The 23,401-nt window shown below is 45.7% G+C and overlaps 1 protein-coding gene across 1 annotated transcript in view; it reads left to right on the forward strand.

Moving 5' to 3' along the window:
- PPP3CC (protein phosphatase 3 catalytic subunit gamma) overlaps nt 1-23,401 on the forward strand; it is a 151,414-nt gene that overhangs the window by 82,862 nt on the left and 45,151 nt on the right. The window contains exon 4 of the mRNA XM_082255785.1: nt 123-234. Within this exon, the coding sequence (XP_082111911.1) occupies nt 123-234 (112 nt within the window). The remainder of the gene's footprint in view (nt 1-122; nt 235-23,401) is intronic.

A 23,401-nucleotide genomic window follows, 5' to 3' on the forward strand; every position in this document is an offset into this window, starting at 1 on the left:
AATTTATTGAATAAAAAAAAATTCCGGTGTGTACCCAGCATTAAACACTTTACACACGTACAGGACAACATCTATGCATAGCTTACGTCTGAACAATTGCTTTTAATTCTGTCTCCTTTCAGTGTGTCCTTTACCTCTGGAGCCTGAAAATTATCCACTCCAAAACCCTGTTTCTGCTGCGAGGGAACCACGAGTGCCGACACTTAACAGAGTATTTCACCTTCAAGCAAGAATGTAAGTATAGACTATACTAGGTTTCTTTGTGTCTTGTTCTCCCTCAGTGCTCTGTCACTAAAGGTATTTTTTAGAGGAAATATCTTAAAGCACCTCTAAACCTAATAAAGCGGTAGTAAACTGATGCAGAATTAAAAAACAAAAAAAAAAAACACCTGCAATACAATGGCATAATGTGCTAGTATGCGTTGCATACTGAAATACTTACCTTAGAACAAAGCTCTTCCAGCAGAGCCTGGTCAGCGCTAAGAGGGCTGACCTCCTCCCCCCGGTCTTTCTTCCCGGTTCATGGGCTCTGGCACTGTGAGTGGCTGGAGCCGCAATGACCTCACTCCCACACATGTGCATGGCAGCCCTCAGTTCCGCCAAGAAGCTCTGAAGGTCTGGCATGGTATGCAGGACCTTCAGAGTGCATGCACCAGTAATGTTAGCGGCTGCAGTCAGGGTGAATATCTCCTAAACAGTGCACATTTATGAGATTTATATTACCTACAGGTAAGCCTTTAATATAGGCTTACCTGTAGGTAAAAATAACAAAGCGTGCTTTACTATCCCTTTAAGGTTACATTGTATAAATGAGATACAAGTAGCACATTTTTTTTTTTTTTTTTTTTTTTTTTTAATATTGGGAAAGCATAGTGTATGTATAGTGTAATGAGTGTTTTTTTTTTTTTATATGACGTTCACCTTATTAAATGCTTGCCCTTGTATCCTGTCGTAGGCCCTATTTGGGGGTCCATAGAGATAAAGCAGTTCTTCGTCCCTGTCTGTCATTTCTGCCTAAAGTTGTCACTGACTTCCATTTGAATGAGGACATTGTGTTGCCTTCCTTGTGTCCCAAGCCAGCTCATCCCAAGGAATATGCTTTGCATACCCTGGATGTGGTTCGGGCGATTCGAGTGCATCTGGCAGCCACAGAGTCCTTCCGGAGGTCAGACTCACTTATTGTGGTTACGGATGGACCAAGAAAAGGGCTGACCACTTCTTCGGCTACCATCTCTAGATGGATCAGACGGACGGTGGCTCAGGCCTATTCTATTAACGGTCGGGCTCCTCCTTTCCCTGTCACGGTGCATTCTACTCGGGCGCTTAGTACTTCCTAGGCCTACCGTCATCCTGCATCAATATCTCAGGTTTGCAAGGCGGCCACTTCGTTGTTGGTGCATATTTTCACCAAGTTCTACAAAGTATATATTTTGGCATCTGGGGATGCTTCTTTTGGCTGTAAGGTTTTGCAGGCCGCTGTTTAAGAGAGGCTGTTCCCTCTTGAGGGGTATTTTTCTTAAAATTTTTATTTTTCAGATGCGGCTCCTGTGACAAGTTTGGCTGTACATCTCCTATGGATCACCGGAGTGCAGTGATCCTGTGACCCATTTTCAGCAGAGAGTGGGCTGAAGTCCGCTCTCTGCTGATGTTTTAGAAGTTGCGTCATCAGGACCACGGAGTTGGGATCCGCCAGCTGCCTGTACCAACACCTGGCTCAGCCTCTCAGCGAGACGCTGAAAACCTGAGCCAGCTGCTCCCCGCTCCCACACAGCACAGCGCTCCAAAGAGCGAGGAGGAGGCAGAGCAGAGAGTTGCTGACTGACAGTCAGCAGTTCTCTGCTCGGGGAGCTGTCGTAACCGAGCGAGTGACTGTGTTAGATCGCTCGGTTTTCATTGTAGAGGCGCCGTGGGACCAATTCTGCATCCACTTAGGTAGGTATAAATGGGGGGGGGGGAAGGAATCCTATACTTCTCTTTTAGGGCTCCTGTGTCCTGGTTAGGGCTCTTGTGTTTTAGCCTTGGGGTATTTTCCCCACCCCTCATTTTCTTTTTGCACTGCTTTTAGACGCCCCAGTAATTTATGATTTATGGAGCATTGTGTCCGTCGGTGAACGAAAGAGAAAAGGAAAAAATTGCCAGGTCCAGAGATCCCAACAAGGAACCAGGTCCTTACTCCTGACTAGGCAGAAAAAAAAAGTACCTATAGCAGAGGGGGGGGGGGGGGGCGGTGGTCGGGTATTGGGGGTATACCCTCTGGGACTGGCCATAAGCGTAGTCAAGTTCTTTTTCTGCCTAGTGACCTACTCCTTTAGGGAGCAATGTAACCTAATGGTCAAGAATCCTAAGGAGCTGTGTCCGTCAGTGAACAAAAGAGAAATCCCATTTTTTAAATGGCTTTTTTTCTCCTGTTTATTCCCTCTGAGATCTACAATCAACTGCTGGACTGGCTGAGGGGCTGGATAATCTAGATCCAGTGGTCACCCCAGTCTGGCCAGCGAGCGTGCGAAGACCACAGCTCCTCGCTAGGTCGGGAGGGACATAGCCCCACTGGACGGGGGCTGGTCTGCGAGTTAAACACCTCGCGAGGTCGCATACGACTGGCTCACGGCCTGTGTAGCACCGTTCCTTCTGGCTTGACAGCCTTCCCATTTTGATGGCGAGGAGGTTCTGTCTGGAGCGGTGCCTGTCTGGTTCCCGGCATGGTAAGTAGCTGTCCCCCCTCTTCCTCTGGAGGCTTTTGAGGTGGATGCATGCCCCTCTGCAGACTGGTCAGACCCTCGGGTTCCCCTCCTTTCTTTTAGACCTCCCTGTATTCTGGTGGTACCTATGGGTCATCTAGCCCAGTGTTTCTCAACTCTGGTCCTCAGGGCACACTTACAGGCCAGATTTTAAGTATTCGTAATAAATATTGCTGCGCCAAGTGAGAGAATAAATATGTTGAAATAATTAAGATCAGAAAGCAACTCAGTGCTTATAAAAATCAAATAACAGTGATTATCAGTGAAAATAACAGTCCCAATAGTGAAAACTGAATGTGAACAATAAATCCTATAAAGCAATCAATCTTCATCTGTGATTTAAATAAAGTGCTGCATGCTTCACTCCAGTGCTCCCAGTGGCTAGTGCAAGATAAGCAGCTCACCTTAGGATTAGACTCCTGAGAGTCATACACGCTTTGGGATGTATACAGATGGATATGCAAGGATAGCAGCCTTTTCTCACACCGGGTCCTTGGCCCACGTGGAGCGGTAGCTGGAAGGAGTGGATGAAGGGAGACCAGGCTGCTATCCTTGTATATCCATCTGTATACATCCCAAAGCGTGTATGACTCTCAGGAGTCTAATGGCCCGTACACACGATCCGAAAATCGGACGAAAAATAACGCTTGTGAAAGGATCGGACGATAATCTGATCGTTAGTACACAGCTTACGAGAGGCGATCACGACAGTTCACCCGATTATTATCCGGTCATGCAAGCATAAAAATTTTGATCGTATTATAACACATCGTACGATAATCGTATTATCAGTATGTTGTTCATCCGAAAAAAATGGTGAGCAGGACAGCGCATGAGCAGTAGACATCATTTTCCCCTCACACGGTACAGCGTGGTTACGCATACCGGAAGCTTTTGAATCATTGTCAGAGAAAATTCGTATGGTAAGTAACCTCTCCCATTTGTGAATATAATTGAGAGTTCCTAGCAACCAAATAAAAACAGACGGAGAGTCGTCCGATTTTCGGATCGTGTGTACTGGACATAATCCTAAGGTGAGCTGATTATCTTGCACTAGCCACTGGGAGCACTGGAGTGAAGCATGCAGCACTTTATTTAAATCACAGATGAAGATTGATTGCTTTATTGGATTTATTGTTCACCTTCAGTTTTCACTATTGGGACTGTTATTTTCACTGATAATCACTGTTATTTGATTTTTATAAGCACTGAGTTGGTTTCTGATCTTAATTATTTCAACATTTATTCTCTCACTTGGCGCAGCAATATTTATTACTAATTTATCACAGGTGTTGTGTTTAGCACTAATTGTTTGCAGCCTTGTGTATATAATTATACAGTTTTGTTTGGTTTGCGCTGATTATTACGATTTATTATTTAGTCAGATTTTAAGTATTACCTTGGCGAGATGCCGACTAGAATACTGCAATCACTGAGCAGCCAATGATTTCACTTGTGATGTATTTCAGTTTTCTTGCAAACCTGCCTGTTAGTGTGCCCTGAGGACCGGAGTTGAGAAACGTTGATCTAGCCCCCCAACTCCCCCCCCCCCCCCCTCTATCTGGGGCAGTGTGGTGGTCTGGGCTATCTCTGGGACTGGGGGGGGGGGTTTCCGCCGGCGATTGGGCTAGGGGGAGGGGAACTGTACCTGTGTGGGAGCTCTGTGCCCAGTTCCCTCCTTTTTGGTAAATGTTCTGGTCCCCAGGAATCCCTCCTGTGAGCTGCTCGGGTGGCCATTTTGTTGTAGCCTGTGTTAGTCTATGGCCAGTGACCATGTTTGCTTAGTCTGAAGGCAATTTTTCATTGGTCCGGCATAGTACAGAGTGGCGGAGATTTCAGCTGTGAAAGCCCCTCTTTTTCCCCTGGTTCTGACTCCTGGTTCATTTCTTTACCTGGACACTGCATGTGGAGCAAGCGTTACCCTGGTGGGGTCCCTCCCTCTCTCTGCGGCAGGATTGTGGGGGACTCTGTTGCTGGTGAATCCGGTGGTGATACCAGTGCAGTGGGGGGTATCCCCGGGCAGTGTTTGACACATTTCTCTAGCGCTCATTGACAGACGTAGTCCTCGGTGATACAGCACCTTCGGGTTATGTTGCCTCCACAGGAGCAGGACTAGACAGGAAATTAAAAAGCTCTGGCCACACCCTAGGGGCAGTCCCAGAGGGTATATCCTCTCTCTCTCTGCCTCAGCAAATCAGTTATTTTCTGTCTAGTTAGGAGTAAGGACCTAGATACCTTGCTGGGATCTTCGGTCCTGGCAAGATTTTTTTCTTAAAAGATTTTTTAGACAGCTTTTTTTCTCCAGTGTTCCTGTGAGATCTTCAAGCAAGAAAGCTGAGCTGGGCGACGGGCTGGATGTTGAGATCTGGTGGTCACCCCAGTTCAGCCTACGAGCGCGTGCAGGCCATAGCTCCGCGCTGGGTCGGCCGCGACAAAGTCCCATTAAGGGACTGACCCCGCGAGTTAAACGTCTCGCTGAAACGCCAAAGACCATGAGTCACGGCGTCCATATCGGTCGACAGCCCTCCCGCCCCGGTGGAGAGGGGTACTGTCAGGAGTTGGTGCCCGCCTGGTTCCGGTATGGTGAGTAGTATGTTCCCCCTTTTCCCCTGACGGGTCTTGTGGTGAACGCGGGCCCCTCTCTGTATGGTAAGATAGAGTCCCTTTCTATCCTACAACATGACACAGATCCTCCTACTTTGAGTGTGATTTTATGTGCAAAAAGCCAGGAGGCTTGGTTTGGGAGCTAACAATCTAATTGTATACATGTTTAAAAGATTGTAATCAGTGGCATTCTGGGAATCTTACTATGATGAGAATAAGCTACCTACCAGTCAGAAGCCACGGACATGTAGACTGCCTTCCTAAATCAGATCTCCAGCTATAAGCAGGCCTCCCGAACGGCCATGCGGTCCACCAGGGCCGGTACCGCCAACCACGCCAAATCCCCATGCAGAGAGAGTGTTGTGTGCCCTGCAGCACACCGCTATTCAGTACAGGCCGCCGCCATTTTTTTTGCTGGATCGCACGAGCCGCCATCTTGGCGTAGCCTCGTGTCTCCAGCATGGGGGCGGCCATGTTTGAGGTGATCCAAACACCTCGTGGAGCTAGGGGAGGCGCCGGAAGGCGTGCAGAGGGGCGGAGCCGCCTCCTTTCTTCCTGGGCAGCCAGCCAAAAGACTTCCTGTTTGTCAAGACAGCGCTGTAACCTGTTGCAGTTAAACTCTGAGCATCAAGTGGTGAGCCTGGGGGTCTATCTCTCTCTCTCGATCGATAGGGATCCCTAGCAGGTAACACTAAGGGGCTTTTTGTGGCGCTGGGGGTCTGAAAAAAAAAAAAAAAAAAAAAGTTTTTTATTTTTGAAATATATTATCCAGGAAGTGACTGGAATTATCATGGACCCTGCCACACATATTCCCCCACCTGTTTCCCTCGAGGGGGCCACGGGACCCGCCGGTGCACAGAGTGTAGAGTCATTTACAGCAATTTTGGAGTCTATGGTGGCTCGGGTGGAGGCGGCCTGTCAGGGACGGGGGTCAAGGAAGCGACCCCCGCCTACCCCTATACTATCTGACACCTCTGACTCAGATTCAGAGATGGTCACTGCAGTTGCAGGTCCCTCTGCAAGGGCTGTTATCTCAGGTAAAGCTCCCTCAGACAGTGAGGAGGATGTTTCTTCTCCCGCTATAATTCAGGAAGAAGCATTGGTGGACGCACTAGTTGTGGCAGTGCAGGAAACCTTAAAACTTGAGGTTTTACCGACAGAGGCAACTGAAACAGAGATTCCTTTTGGTACTAATAAGCCCATCAAAACGGTGAAGGTTTTTCCTGTACCCAAGTGTTTCGGTAATAAGATTAAAGGAGAATGGGAGCATTCTAAACGTACCTTTACTATTTCCAAGCGTATTGCTAGACGCTATCCGTTTGAGGAATCCATCATTAAGAAATGGACGGTACCACCAGTGGTGGATCCACCTATTTCCAGGCTGAATAAAGCCACGGTAATCCCAGTGGAGGACACTTCATCCTTTAAGGATCCGGTGGATCGAAAGATGGAAGCAGAGTCCCGCACCATCTTCTCTCTGATAGGGTCAGCATTTAGACCAGTAATTGTTATTGGTCTAGTTTCCCAGACACTTACGGAATGGGCGAGAATGGTACGCCAAGACCTTAGGGGAAAGGATATTCCCCAGGAGACATCTGATTTGATGGAACAGATTATACAAGGGCTACAGTTTATCTGTGACGCAGCCTTGGACACTACTCCCCTATTAGGGCATGCATCTATGTCAGCGGTCATCCTCAGACGTGTGCTGTGGTTAAAATGCTGGTCAGCTGACCTAGGTTCCAAAAAGACCTTGACAAATCTCCCCTTTCAGGGGAATCGTCTATTTGGGGCCAACCTAGATGAAATCATTAAGGATGCCACTGGGGGCAAGAGCACTTTTTTGCCACAGGCTGCTAAAGCTAAGGGACCTCGCAACAAGCGAGGACCTTTCTTTACCGCCCATAAAGGGCGCCCGGCTGGAACAAGCGGGAAAGGCAAGACTCCTCCAGGAGGGTTCAAGAAGGGCTGGTCGGACAAACAGAGGACCAACCCAGCCAAACCCGAAGCAAAGGAGTACACAGCCTGAAGGTGCGCCCCCACCCGGTTTCAGGGTGGGGGGACGTTTTCACCGGTATTCAGGACATTAGATCGAGCATCAACCACTACTACCGGTGCGATTCTTCCCTTCCAACATTTAAGTACTACAGGAAGCGGTAGTTACCGTTCCCTGAATAGATCTTTTCCTTTACCTTTTCCTAAGATTAGTCCCTATACCTCACAGGAATCGGATCTGGTTGACCAGATAGGCCAAGAAGCCTCTAGTCGGGTGACTTCGGTCCCTGAGGTTCAACCAGAAAAGATCACCCTTCCTGATAACAATCAGGTATCTGATAAATGTGTGGGAACAGAAAACGACCAGACTTTCTCGGATGGTCGGGGCCAGATACCTCTAGGGACGCCTGGTTCAGATCCAATCAGCGCCAATGGTCCTAGAAATTCTAGGTTGGCCTCGTCAAGCCGGCCTGGCCGACTTGGACATGCTAGTCGCAGACGTTCCGTGGGAACTTCGTCTCAGGGAGTGTCTGTGGTCTCAAGGACCAATTTACCATCGTGCTTTACAGTCGCTGGTTTTAATGGCCTGGCCATTGAGACCCAAGTACTGAAGGACAGAGGTTTGTCTACTTCAGTCATTCCTACCCTTATTAAAGCAAGGAAAGCGACTTCCAGCAAGGTCTATTATCACACATGGAAGACTTATATTGCATGGTGCGAATCTTTAGGATTTCCTCCACGTACCTATTCGGTGACTCGAATACTGGCCTTTTTGCAACAAGGGGTTGAGCAGAAGCTAGCCTTGAGCACCATCAAGGGTCAAGTTTCAGCAGTAGCAATCTTCTTTCAGAAGCCTTTAGCTACCAAGTCCTTGGTGCGGAATTTCATCCAGGGGGTGCGGCACCTGGCTCCACCAGTCCGCGCGCCCTTACCGCCCTGGGATCTTAATTTGGTTTTGTCGGTTCTACAGAAACCTCCCTTTGAAAACATCAGGGAGATTCCCTTGCTTACTTTATCCCAGAAGGTGGCCTTCTTGGTGGCTATCACTTCTGCTCGCAGGGTGTCAGAACTGGCTGCATTATCATGCCAGTCCCCATACCTAGTGATTCATAGGGATAAGGTAGTACTTCATCCTAAGCCATCCTTTCTTCCTAAGGTGGTTTCAGAATTTCATCTGAATGAAGATATTGTACTACCTTCCTTGTGTCCTCAGCCCAAGCATCATCGGGAACATGCGTTGCATTCCTTAGATGTGGTTCGGGCAATCAGGGTATACCTGAAAGCTACGGAATCATTCCGTAAGACGGATTCACTTTTTGTGATCACGGATGGCCCCAGAAAGGGTTTGCCTGCATCTGCCGCGACCATTGCCAAATGGATTAGACAAACGGTGGTACAGGCTTATTCTATTAAGGGTCAGAGTCCTCCGTTCCCTGTTAGGGCGCACTCCACTCGAGCGCTCAGTACTTCCTGGGCCTTTCGCCATCAGGCGTCAGTGGTCCAGGTATGTAAGGCGGCCACCTGGTCGTCGGTACATACCTTTACAAAATTCTATAAAATTGATGTGACGGCATCGGCGGATGCCTCATTTGGCCGCAAGGTTTTGCAGGCCGCAATTTGAGGAGACCGGTGGTCTACCTCGAGGGTTTTTTTCTGTTTGAAAAAAAAAAAAAAAAAAATTTTCTCTTTTTTTGTTGAGTCTCATCATTAAGGATGAGCATTGTAAACTTCTAGTTGGCACCGGTTGGGCCTTCTAGATTGGGATTTGATTTTCATTTTCCCACCCCTCATTTGTGATACTGCTCTGGGACGTCCCGAAGGTGCTGTATCACCGAGGACTACGTCTGTCAATGAGCGCTAGAGAAAAATGGATTTTTGTAAAATCTTACCGTAAAATCCTTTTCTCTTAGCTCATTGACAGACGTAGTCCCCACCCCTCTGTTTTTTGGGTTGGGTTAAAATCTCTAAAGACTGCTTTTTCACATAACTGATTTGCTGAGGCAGAGAGAGAGAGGATATACCCTCTGGGACTGCCCCTAGGGTGTGGCCAGAGCTTTTTAATTTCCTGTCTAGTCCTGCTCCTGTGGAGGCAACATAACCCAAAGGTGCTGTATCACCGAGGACTACGTCTGTCAATGAGCTAAGAGAAAAGGATTTTACGGTAAGATTTTACAAAAATCCATTTTTTGTGGGGGTCCCCCTATTTACTGAGGGGGTCTTTGAAGCACGTTTCCCCACCTAAACCCCCCTCTCAGGGTCCCAACTATCCATTGATGCGGTCCTAGAGTCCTTTGTGTCCCGAGTTGAGATGGCTTTTGGGCGGCGGCCAAGCAAAAAGCATCCCCCGCTTTCCCCTGCCTCATCGGTCTCCTGAGATTCTGAATCTGATGTGGCTGCCATGGATGTGGCCTACCTTGCAGGATCTGCAGTCATGTGTCCTGACTTTTCTGATAGGTGGATTCTCCACACCTGTAGCTGCGCACGAAAAGGCGTTGGTGGATGCACCGATTGGGTCTGTGTGTGAAACTTTAAAAATGGAGGATGCAGCTGAAACTGCGGCGGAAACGCCGGTCCCCTTTTCCTTTTTCCTCCTATTTTGACAGATTTGTTGCGAAAGAGTTGGAGCGTCCAAAACGTCCCTTTTGTGGTTCCTAAACCCTTTGTGATGAGGTACCCCTTTGAGGAATCCCTCCATAAAAAGTGGACTGTTCCACTGGTGGATTCCCCAAATTCCAGGTTGAATAAGGCAGCTATAATTCCTGTTGAGGAATCCCCGGCCCTGTAGGATCCAGCTGACAGGAAAGCGGAGGCTGTGACATGCAATATGTTCACTGTTGTGGGTTCGGCGCTTAGGCCGGTCTTCATCATTGCCCCCGGTGTCGCAAACTCTGACCGTGTGGGTTAAACTTATGCACCATGATCTGGAGGGTGAGCAGCTCCCCCCTACTTTTGCTGAACTGGCAGACCTGTTGGTCCAGGGGCTGCAGTTTATCTGTGATGCCTCTTTGGTCTCTTTGGATGTGGCTCCCCTGATTTCTAGGCTGTCTGTTTTGGCAGTGGCGCTTAGGCCCATATTGTGGGTTAAGTGTTGTTCTACGGGCCAAACCTCTTAAAAAAGCTTTGCCGGATTTACCTTTTCAGGGCGATTGGCTGTTTGGGACTACCCTGGATGACATCATTAAGAGTCTCACAGAGGGGGAAGAGTACTTTTCTTCCGCAGGCTGGTAAGGGTGAGGAACCTTGCCGCAGACATGGCCCATCCTTCTCGGTTCACAATTGTTCAAAACCTTTTAAGTCGTCCTCGGGAGGTTCCAAGCGCCCCTTGTCTGGCAAGCCGAGAGTGGGATTCTATAGACATGCGGACAAGGCTCCTTCAGCTTGAAGGTGCACCCTCACTCGTGCCTTATACACTTAACTGCTTGCTACCAAACTGAGTTGGGATGGCTGATTGCAGGGGGGTATTGGACCAGTGGGACAGCCCCCATGGGTGTGTCTATGTAAATGCTTTGTTTTTTAACAAGTCTTATGCCTAGTTACTCCTGTGGAGAGGAAGTCAATACCCCATTGGTGAAGACTGTATGAGTGGATGGCGACTGTCGGACTCGGAAAGGAATCCCAATCCACCCAATCCACTCCTGGAAGCTGCGGGACCCTCTGGGTCTGTCTGCCCTGGCAGCCATGATGGCAGCCCTGCAGTTGCTAGTAGCCAAAGTAGATGACCCTGCAAAGGAGACCTGGCAAGAAGCGCCTCCCCTCCTTCACCTTTTTATCCTCTGCTTCCTCAGATTCTGAGGTGGATTTGGCTCGAATAGTGAAGAGGAGTCGTCCTCCTCTGCAGCCATGCATGTATCAGTGCGGGAAACTTTAAAGTTGGAGGACTCAGCTGCTGCTGAGTCGGCTACGCCGGTGCAATTTGGCACCTGCAAATCTTCCAAGGTGAACAAGGTATTTCCCTTTCCTGCCTATTTTGACGAGATTGTCACTAGTCAGTGGAGTTCCCCGAAACGCATGGTTGGTATACCTAAACGTTTTGCTTGAAGAGATCCCTTTTGAGGAAATTAACGATTCAGCTATCGGTGAACTCAGGTTTCCAGGCTAAACAACGCCACACTTTTGCCAGTGGAGGATTCCCTGTCTTCTAAGGGCCCTGCGGACAAAAGAGCTGAGGCTCTGGTCCGGTACCTCTTCACCGTGGCTGGTTCCATTTTGAGACCGGTGTTTGCTATCACCTTGGTACCCCAGACTTTAACAGAATGGGCTAAGATTTTGAGCCAGGATCTAAAGGAGTAAACCTCCTTCTGAGTTGGTGGATCAGTTGATCCAAGGGTTACAGTATATTTGTGATGCATCCCTGGATGCGGCCCCCTTGACTGGCAGATTTTCTGTGACAGCGGTGATCCTTCCAACTTGCGCCTGTCTTCAGAGTGGCTACAGGAGTTATGGTGCCGGTTCCAGAGTCGAACGTTTCCAGGATTTTTATTAAAATCTGTTTACAGTTCCCAAGAAGGAAGGCAGGGTTTGTCCGATCTTGGATCTCTAGGCTCTGAACCACTTTGTGTGGGTTCAGAAATTTTGGATGGAATCCATCCGCACAGTAGTAGCTTTACTTCATCAAGGAGATCTGCTGGCTTCTATCGATCTCAGGGATGCTTACCTTCATATTCCAATATATTTTGGGCATCAGCGTTTTCTTCGTTTTGCCGTGTGCGAGGAGCACTTTCGATCGTGGTGTTAGCTTTTGATCTTGCCTCAGCTCCTCGAGTGTTCACAAAGGTTTTGGCCCCAGTTCTGGCCTTGTTACGGCAGAAAGGGATTGCAGTACTGGGTTGCCTGGATCATCTGCTTCTGCGTGCCGAGTCTTCCTCGGCTCTAGAAGGCGACTTGGAGGTTACGGTGCAAACTCTGCAGGAGTTCGGGTGGATACTACATTTTCAGATATGGGCTTTATTCCGTCCACAAAGCTGGACTACTTGGGTCTGATGCTGGACTTAGCGTCAGCCCGGGTGTTTCTTCCTCAAACAAAACTACTGAAGGTACAGGAGGCTATTCGGCTCCTGTTGTCAGATCATCACTCAGGACTTGAATGCAAGTGCTGGGTCTGATGGTGTCCACCTTCAAGGCAGTTCCGTTTTGCGCAGTTCCACATCAGACCTTTGCAAATGGAGATTCTGGTCAAATGGAACAAGGATCCGCTATTATTGGACAGTCTGATTTGGTTGAGTCGGGGTTCGAGTCAGTTTCTCCTATGGTGGCTCCGCTCCCCTTCCCTTCATCTGGGAAAATCCTTTATTCCCCTGTAATCACCACGGATACCAGTCTCTCCGGATGGGGAGGTGTCTTGGGGGTGTGTTCGACCCAAGGTGTCTGGACTCGGAAGGAGTCCAGGTTGCCGATCAACATCCTGGAAATTTAGGTGATCAGACTTTGTCTCAGTGGCCGGATCGTCTGCAGGGGCATCCTGTGCAGATACAATCAGACAATGCTACCGCTGTGGCATATATCAATCATCAAGGGGGCACAAAGAGTGCCCTGGCGGCCCAGGAAGTGACTGGCATCTTGGGGTGGGCAGAACGATATGTTCCGGCCCCCTCGGCTGTACTTGCATCTTTGGATGCAGCGTTTGGCTGCAAAGTTTTGCAGGCTACGGACGCGGAGGCTTCCGCTTTTTGAGGGTGAACATTTTTTTTCTGGTGGTGAGCTCCAGTTGTTCCTAGTTGAGCTCCTGTTGTTAACAGGTTAGCTATGTTTAGCTTTGTTGGGAATTCTGCCTTTGCTGTGTCGTCCCAACCCCCCCCCCTTAAGTTGACACTGCTTTGGGACATCCCAATGGTCTGAAGAATTGAAGCGGTGTCTGTCAGTGAATGAAAAAGAGAACTGGATTTTTGTCTTACTGTAAAAATCCTTTTCTCTGAGGTTCACTGACAGACACAGCACCCGCCCTTCTTTTGGGGTTGAGTTATGTGTTGTTCTGACACTGCTTGTTACAAACTGGAAGTCCTATTGCTAGAAGTGATAGTATAATATAGATAGTTTCTGCCTAGTCCTACTCCTATAGAGCAAGAGTATAAGCCCAATGGTCTGAAGAATCAAAGCTGTGTCTATCACTGAACCTCAGAGAGAGGATTTTCGATCCTTTTTTTCCGAGTTTTTTTTTTTTTTTTTCCCCTTTTGGGATAAATGTTTAACATAAATCATATCTCTTTGTTAGCACCTCTGCCAGTGTTGATTTGTTTGTCTCCTCCTTGTAACTGATACATCTGCAAGAAAACTGGTTCTTTTGAAAAACAGAGTTACTGGCTGGATCACCAGGTGAAAATAGAAGAACTAGTCTAAAAAAGAAAACAAATGCAGCCATCCCATCTAAGAATTTGTAAGCTGCAATATAATTGTTTGCTTTTTGGGTTTAATACCGCTTTAAATAACACTTGTAGGTCTTGTCTGTGCCCCCAGGCTGTGATTGGACAGTAAAAGGAGAAGCAGCAGAAGGATGAACTGATCCCTCTGTCACTATGCTGTTTGCGGTTTCCCTCTTTTAGCATGCTCAGTGTCAGAACATGAATAGACTGGCTTCTTGTTCTGCTTCTCCTGTTGCCAGTCTTGGCTCTGCTGTACAAGGCACTTCAAGATTTTAGTTCAGGGACACACACCATTATTTTTTTTTAAATACATTTAATGAAGTTTGCTGTGTTGTATACAGTGCTGTATTAATTTGTGTATTTTATACGTGCCTGGAATTCAGGTTAAAACACAGTGCTAAAGCATGGTGTGGTACTGTGCTGCTATGTAGCACTTATTGATCGCTTTACACCCGATTGTCTTCCCGTTGATGCATGGCAAAATGTAAGACACCAGTGCCGGCTTTTAATAAATCCTATATAAAAACAAAAAAAATGAACAGGTTGCGTGTTTGCCCATCATCCTGAGCAGCTTATGACTGGCTTTGTTCAATCACTTCTTTTAGCAGAGTGCAGTTTTCAGTGAATATGTTATTATGTAAAATTTGTGCTAGCATAAAGAGAGATGCCATAAAAGCAGTGATAAATAGGGAAGTGAAGAGTGAAGTCCCATACCGGACTATAGTGGTAATTCTTTGCATTTTTTCTTAACCACTTGCCGACTGCCGCACGACTATTTACGTCGGCAGTCAGCCCCTCACCGGCAGAGCGACGTAGTACTACGTCGCTAGCCTGTGAGGGTCTAGGGAGCGAGCGCGTGCCCCCGTGCGGTCACGGACCCCCCCGTCACTCGGCGATCATCGGTGCAGAGGGAGAAAGGCAGGCAGCTGATGTAAACAAGCCGCCTGTCATTCTCCCCTGTGTAGGAATAGTGATCATACGGTTTTACTATGTAGGACCATTGATCACTGTTCCTACACCTCAAGCCACAGCCAATTACAGTTCGACTCACGCCCCTAGGGACACACATAACCCCTCCCTCTCAAAAAAAGGTTAACCCCTTCACTGCCAGTGTAATTTTACAGTAACAGTGCATAAGTAGAGCACTGATTACTGTAGAAATGTCACTGGTAACCCCAAAAGTGTCAAAAATGTCAGTCAAGGGTCCGATCTGTCCGCCGCAATGTCGCAGTACCGCACAAAAAAAATTTGCCGCCATTTTGTGTTAAAAAAAAAACAAAAATGGCAAAAAATCTTTCCCTTTGTTAGTAAACGCGATAACTTTTGTGCAAACCAATCAAAATACGCTTTTTGCGATTTTTACCAAACCTATGTAGCATAAAACAAATTGGCCGAAAATGTTAAAAAATTTGGATTTTTTCATTTTTTTTTTGGGGGGAATTTCATATAAAAAAAAATGTGAAAAATATTGTTATTTTTTCAAAATTGACGCTCTTTCTGTTTATAGCGCATGATCAAAAAATCGCACAGGTGATCAAATACCACCAAAAGTAAGCTCTGTGGGAAAAAAAGGACATCAATTTCATTTGCACGACCGCGCAATTGTCCGTTAAAGTCACGCAGTGCCGAATTGCAAAATAGGCCCTGGTCAGGAAGGGGGTAAAATCTTCCGGGGCTTAAGTGGTTAAAGCAGAGCTCCAGGCTCCTTTGGGGGAAAGAAAAGGCCTTTTAATGATGGGACACTTACCTGTCTGTGAATCCAGCGGGGTCCTCACCCAAGCCGATTCTTCAATCGGCTCTTTGGTGTTGCCTCTGCCATCTCGGCTAATGGAAACCGTCAGTGAAGCCTTGCGGCTTCACAGCCGATTCCCTACTGCACATATGCGAAGCGTGCTGCGCTTTGTGAATAACCTGGTGGCGGCGGAAGCAAGAGGGGAGTTTGTCAAAACCAAATATGAAATACATTTTAGCTCACAGGACATTTTCACAGCAATGGATCACAACTGAGCGTTTTTGAGCTCGTAAAATGCTCATCTCTGAAGTTCCAAAACCCCCAACAAGCAAAATCGCGTTCATTTCAATGGCCCCCGTTCACACCCCCAACAAGCAAAATCACGTTCATTTCAATGGCCCCCGTTCACATATGAGCGTTTTGTCACCTAAAGCTCAAAAAAGTACATGAACTTCTTTTTTTGGCAAATTACAAGCGTTTTTGGTCAGATGTCTATGCCTGCCTCCAAACGCCTGCAAAAAAAGCCTGAAAACTGCTTAAAAAAATGCCCCAAAAAGCGCCTGAAAACAACACGCTCGGGTGTGAATGGAGCCTCAGCGTATTGTTTTTGGGTGTTTTTTTGGGGGTTTTTTGCAGGCCCTTGTAGGCAAGCATTGACATCTGAGCAAAAACACTTGTAATCTGCCAGAAAATAAGCTCATGTACTGATATGTTCACTCATGTGAACAGAGGCCATTGAAATGAATGGCATTTTGCTTGTTGGGTGTTTTGGAACTTCAGAGATGAGCGTTTTACGAGCTGGTGTGAACAGGACCTTAACCACTTGCCAACCCAACCGCCCCACGCAGATTTACTGCGGCAGGGCGGCTCGGCTGTGCATAATCACGTAGATGTACGTGATTATGTGCACGTGAATTCGGCGGCACATATGCGCCGCCAGAGCGGAACTCCCGCTGTGATTAGACACAGCGGGAGCCAGACCGTGGGAGGAGCTGGCTCGATCACCGCAATCTTCAGCTAGAATGACAGAAGAGCCGTCTGCTTATGTAAACAAAGCAGGTGGGTTTTCTGTCCGAGAGGCTAAGCTAAATCACCGATCTCTCCCTGCCTCTGTCCAACCCATCCCCCCACACAGTCAGTAAGCACTATTAGGCACACCACCCCTTGATCACCCCCAGTGTTAACCCCTTCCCTGCCAATGTAATTTATACAGTAACAGTGCATAGTATTTAGCACTGATTACTGTAATAATGTCACTGGTCCCCAAAAAGTGTCAAAAATGTCAGTCAGGTTTCCGATCTCTCCGCCGCAATGTCGCAGTCCCGCTAAAAATCGCTGATCACCGCCATTACTAATAAAAAAAAAAATAAAGTCCAAAAATCTATCCGGTAGTTTGTAAACGCTATAACTTTTGCGCAAACCAATTAAAATACACTTTTTAGGATTTCTTTTATCAAAAATATGTAGCAGAATACAAATTGGCCTAAACTGATAAAAAAAATTGATTTTTTAAAATTTTTTTATTGGGAATGTTTTATAGCAGAAGGTAAAAAATATTGCGTTTTTTTTTTTTTTTGTTTTTTTTTTTTTTTTTTCAAAATTGTCGCTTTTTTTTTTTGTTTATAGTGCAAAATCTAAAAAATGCAGAGGTGATCAAATGCCACCAAAAAAAAAGCTCTTTGTGGGGAAAAAAAAAGGACACCAAATTTGACAGGTCCCTGCTGAACCGTCTAAATTTCAATCCACCCTATAGCACTTTTACTGCTCCAGGTCTGCAGCTGTGCATAGGATCACATGTGTATATACGTGATCCTGCAATTCTGCTTGCAGGGGTCGCCTGCCTGCTGCCAGCGGGCTACTTCTGCAATGATAATTCACAGCAGAAGCCGATCTGTGGGTGCTGTGCACTCTGTCCTCCTGGCACCCGCCAATCAACGGCAATACACAGAGAAATGAGATATGCCTATGTAAACCAGAGCATGTCTCAGTTCTGACAGGGGGGGAGGGAATCTATCCTGTGTTCCTGCAAATCAGGGACTAGAATCCATCTTTTCCCCTAGTGAAAGCAGCACAATGTGTTAACAAAAACACTGGCTAGGCACACAGTTACCCTTTGATCCCCCTAGAGGCTTATTTTTTTTCCCAGCCAGTGTCATTAGTACAGTGACAGTGCATATTTTTAGCATTACTCAATGTATTAGTGTCACTCGTCCTCAAAAAGTGTCAAGGTCCGCCGCAATATCGCAGTCCCACTAGAAGTCGCTGATCACCACCATTAGTAGTATAAAAAAAAAAAATTCCATAAATATCCCATAGTTTTTAGATGCTATGTCGTTCTTCTAAACCAATCAATATACGCTTATTGGGATTTTATTTTACCAAAGACATGTAGCAGAATACATATTAGTTAACCACTTACCGACCGCCCACCGTCGATTTACGTCTGTATTTTGACGCTAAATACCGGGGGTTATGGCAGCAGAGGGCTACTATAACCCCAGTATTTTTGAAAATGGCGGAACGATAGGCTTTCAGGTAAGGATGGTCCCAGCAGGGATTCGCCGCAGGATCACCCTTACAGTGCTGCGGAAGAGGTGTCCGCCGCGTCCCGGTCCTTTTTCCCCGCTTAATGGACCCGCCGGCAGCGGGGAAAACGATCCGGTCCCGGATCCTTTAGACAGGAAGTCGAGTGAGGGCAAGATGGCCGTCACTCGACTCTATGGTCTTGGAGGGTCAGAGGGATGTCAAACGTCGTTGCCTAGCAACCGGCATAAACAGACGATTTATTATTTTATTTTTGACCCCAGATCTCACAATAAAGAGGTCCTGTCATGGCTATTTCTATTACAAGGAATGTTTACATTCCTTGTATTAGGAATAAAAATGATCAATATTTCTTTTTTTTTTTTTTTTTTTTTTTTTTAAAAACTGTGTAAAAATAATAAAATAAATAGGGGAAAAAAATGAAAGCGCCCTGTCCCCGTTAGCTCGTGTGCAGAAGCGAACGCATACGGAAAGCCCCGCCCACATATGTAAAGAGTGTTCAAACCACACATGTGAGGTATTGCCAAGATCGTTGGAGCGAGAGCAATAATTTGACCCCTAGACCTCCTCTGTAACTCTAAGCTGGTAACCTGTAGAAATTTTTAAAATGTCACCTAAGGGATTTTTAAACGCCAAAGTTTGTCGCCATTTCTCAAGCGTGCGCAATTTTCAAGGATGACATTTTGGGTATCTATTTACTCGGCGTAACATTATCTTTCACATTATGGAAAAAAAATTGTGCTGATTTTACGGTTTTCCTTATTTTTTTTATTTAAAAAAAGTGATTTTCTCCAAAAAAATTGAGTTTGGAAGACCGCTGCGAAAATACGGTGTGATAAATATTGCAACGATCTCCCCTTTATTCTCTCGGGTCTGTGCTAAAAAAAATATATAATATTTGGGGTCTAAAAAAAAAAAAAAAAAAAAACCACCAAGTGTCAAAAAATAGGCTTGGTCCTAAAGTGGTTAAACGGGTGCTTCCGCACTATGGACCTGGTAGTGTGTATCCCTATAGCTGCTGTCTCCGCTGAAATGATTACCAAAGATGGATGTCCGGTTTGAAGAGAAAAGAGGATGAAGTGGATGTGGCGCTGCTACTGATAAAATGTGCTGTGCGTGTTAAATGTGTGTAAACTCAAAATATTATACAATACGAATAGGTGAACATCCATACCAATTATGTTCAATAATACAATAGTATATAGGTGCCAGAAAACTGAAAGTGCAAAAAGCATTAAAGTGACAAGTGCTTTGATTAATAAGTCCATTGGTGGTTCAACATAATGTGACAAGTGCTGTGGTTAAAAAGTCCTTGGGAAGATATGGCAAAAGGATCTCTTAGATCTGTAATTAGTGCTGCAAGGGTCACACAACCATGCAGTGTGTCAGTGCCTCCACTCGCGCTCCCCCCTTATTTGCGCCATTCACTGGATAACTCTCCCCACCAGGGAGTAACCAGCATTCACTGTACCAATGACTGCTAGAAGATCCTAAGCCAAGCTGATGTCTGTGTTTTCTTAGTTTCCACTGCCCCAGTAGCCTCTTGCAAAGATAATAAGAGCCTCCATAGTATAACTGTTTAGCAGTTTTTTTAACCACTTTACCACTAGAGCATTTTGCTGTCTTACGTCTGGGCCACTTTTTGCGATTCGGCGCTGTGCGACTTTAACTGACAATTGCGCGGTCATGCAACGCCGTACCCAAACGAAATTTACGTCCTTTTTTTCCCACAAACAGAGCTTTCTTTTGGTGGTATTTGATCACCTGTGCGATGTTTACTTTTTGCGCTATAAACAAAAAAAGAGCGTTTATTTTGAAAAAATAACAATATTTTTAACTTTTTTTATATGAAATTCCCCCCAAAAAAGATGTAAACAATTTTTTTTTTTAAATTTTTGGCTAATTTGTTTTCTGCTACCCATGTTTGGTAAAAAAAATCGCAATAAGCGTATTTTGATTAGTTTGCGCAAAAGTTATTGCGTTTACTAACAAAGGGAAAGATTTCTGTCATTTTTGGTGTTTTTTTTTTTAACGAGTAATGGCGGCGATCTGCGATTTTTTTTTTTTTTTTTTTTTTTTTTTTTTTTTTTTTTTTTGCGGGACTGCGACATTGCGGTGGACAGATCTGACCCTTGACTGACTTTTTTGACACTTCTGGGGGTACCAGTGACATTACTGCAGTAATCAGTGCTATAAATATGCACTGGTTCTGTAAAAATGACACTGGCAGGAAAGGGGTTAATTTTATTGGAGAGGGAGGGGTTAATGTATGCCTGGTGCTTACTGACGTGTGGGGGGGGGGAGGTGACTGTGTGAGACAAGGACAGATCGGATGTCCAGCTATGCTGAACACTCCGATCTGTCACTGAGGAGATCCGCCCGCTCTGTTTACACAGGCGGGCGGATCTCCAAACTGGATTCCCCGACGATCGGGGCAGAGCAGCGGCGATAGCCGCTGCTCCTCCCCTGGCCTGACTCCCGCTGTGAATGAAAACAGCGGGAGCACGCCTCCGGCGGCGCGCGAGCGCCGCCTACTGGGGGAGGAGTCTGGCGACGTAGGTCTACGTCAGACGGGAACGAGACACTTTGCCGCAGTAGTACTCTGGTACATAGCGGTGAAGTGGTTAAACAAGTAAGGTAATGCACCTACATGTGTAAGGATAAAAAACAGGCGTTTGGTATGTAAAACCAGGAAGTCTGGGACGTGATGTGCTCCACGGACTTGAAAACTGGATGTGATGCATTGACGTTGTAGCTCCGTCCTTACACGTTTCGTCACTAAGATGTCATCAGAAGCCTTCCTGGTTTTACATAACAAACGCCTGTTTTTATCCTCACACATTTCCTTCCTTGTTTACTAAAACTGCTAAACTGAGTAATGCTATGGAGGCTCTTATTATCTTTGCATGAGACTACTGGGGCAGTGGAAACTAAGAAAACACTGACTTCGGCTTGACTTAGGGTCTGCTAGCAGTCATTGGTACTGTGAATGCTGGTTACACCCTGGGGGGGAGAGTTATCTGGTGAGTGCAGCAAGAAAGGAGGGAGCATGAGTGGAGTCACTGACACACCGCGTTGCTGAGTGACCCTTGCAGCGCTCATTTCAATTCTGAGATCCTTTTGACATATCTTTCCAAGGACTTTCAGTTTTCTGGCACCTATATACTATTGTATTATTGAGCATAGTTGTTATCGATGTTCATCTATTAGTATTGTATAATATTTTGAGTTTACACACATGTTGTAACACGCACAGCACATTTTATCACTAGCAGGGCCACATCCACTTCTTCCCCTTTTTCTCTTCAGAATACATATTGCCTTAAATTTATGAAGAAATTAAAGTGTTTGTAAAGTCTCGTGTTTTTTTTTTTTTTTTTAAATAGCATACGTTATACTTGCCTCCTCTGTGCAGTTAGTTTTGCACAGAGTGAGCCTGATCCTTCTCTTCTTGGGTCCCTCGTTGCTGCTCCTGTGTCCATGCAGACACAGAGCTGACTGTTGGCCCCACCCCTTCTCTCTCCTGATTGGCTCCCGCCACTGTCAAAGTCAGTTAGGCAATGGCGCTGCGGCTGCGTCTCAGCCAATCGGGAGGGAAAATCCCAGACGGCCGAGGGATTTGTGAACATCGCTGGACCGAGATGAGGCACATGTAAGTATTAAGGGCTGCTACACACGGAAGGCTTTTTATCTTAATGTATAGAATGCATTAATATATAAAAAAAAAACCTTTACAACCCCTTTAAATTTTTTCACATTTTTTTTACTGGGAATATTTTATTGCAAAAAGTAAAAAAAAAAAATATATATATATTTATTTTTTAAATCTTCGGTTTTTGTTAATATCGAAAATAAGTATCACAGTGGTGATCAAATACCACCAAAAGGAATTTTTTCTATTTGTGGGGAAGAAAATGATATACGGTACATTTTATTTGGGTACAGTATTGCATGACTGTGCAACTGTCAGTTAAAAAATAATGCAGAACCGTTTAGCAAAAAATGGCCTGGTCATGAAGGGGGTAATTCCCCTGGAAGTCAAGTGGTTAAGACTATACCAAAAAAGGTTACAGTCTGGTTTTTTGTCTTCATCTCCATGTGAATCATACCATCCTCTCTTACCTGATCTTGTGGTCATCTATCCTTATGTGCATGTGTTTATCCCTCCATATGTCTAGCAGAGTTAAATACATGTCTTTGAAATTTTGATATCTGCTTGTTCTGCAACATTAATATTACGTGGTTCATTTATTTTTATGCTGTGTAAAAATGTACTCCGTTCTTGTCCAGTGGTGATGCTATAATGCTGCCACCTGTACACATGTTGTACACGTAATACCTGTGCCTCCTTTGCTGTTTGTCCAATCTGTTCTACAATGTCCAGAAGTGAAGCTGAGATCCAGCTTTATTCAGTACAAAGCACATGTCAGCCCTGTCCCATCTGATTAGTCTGCTGCAGCCTCTGTCTGCTTCTGTGCTTCCTTCTGCAACTTCATTTTTATTGCTAGATTTGAGTTGGCTGCTGCACTACTTTCACCATCGGTTCATCTGCTCATCGGTTTTTAAGAAACTGGTGGTAGTAGTAGTATATGCATTTGGGGACATCTCTTCTGCATTCGGGAACATAATACATTTATTATATTCATAGAACAAAGGTCACTCTACCATAGTTGTACAGTCCCTAAAGTGGAAATAAAGGCTAATACAGTTTAGGCTTAAAACTTTGCTTACCCCTCCTCATACCCACCCTGCTTCCTCTTTGTAAAAGCTGCTGCTCCTCTATGTAGGTTTGCTGCTTCTCATGTAGGTTTTTTAACAGCTACAGTTTGACAGTAGAGACTGGAGTAAAGGTGCATCAATAAGGTGAACAAGTGTTTTGCTCATGTCTGACAGTCATGGGTTTCCTTTATCATCATCATCATACATTTACCATCTCTTTGCTCCAGCGCCCCTGTTCAACCACGTGAGAGAAAAATGCCAAGTACTTCTGGGTATAGTGGAACATCAGTCTCTCCCCTATTCCTAATACAATACAGTTCTGAGTTCCTCAGAAGCCAATAGCCAAGCTCCAGTGTATGGATTGTTGGAGAAGCATGGACTTTGAAGGCACTGGGTTGATTAAAAAAACAATTTTATTAATTCACAACTAAAATACATAAAAAATGTGAACACCTCACCTCAAAAGAGGCGTTGATCTATACCACTGTATCTGATTAACAAAGTGCAGATATACATACAAATACTGGTAATTGCGGTCATTTATTAAATACGTCACATCAAGAGGATCTCATAGAAGGTGACAGATGTGTAGACTGCCGTCCATCGAGATCGATCGATGTGATGGTAGATATACAGAGAGTTCATAGAGCCAAATTGCTCGACGTGTTTCGCTTGAATAGCTTCTTCTGGAGCTAGTAATTAGATGCTCTGCA

Source organism: Pelophylax lessonae (genome assembly GCF_965119305.1).
Source record: "Pelophylax lessonae genome assembly, chromosome: 4".
NCBI lineage: Eukaryota > Metazoa > Chordata > Amphibia > Anura > Ranidae > Pelophylax > Pelophylax lessonae.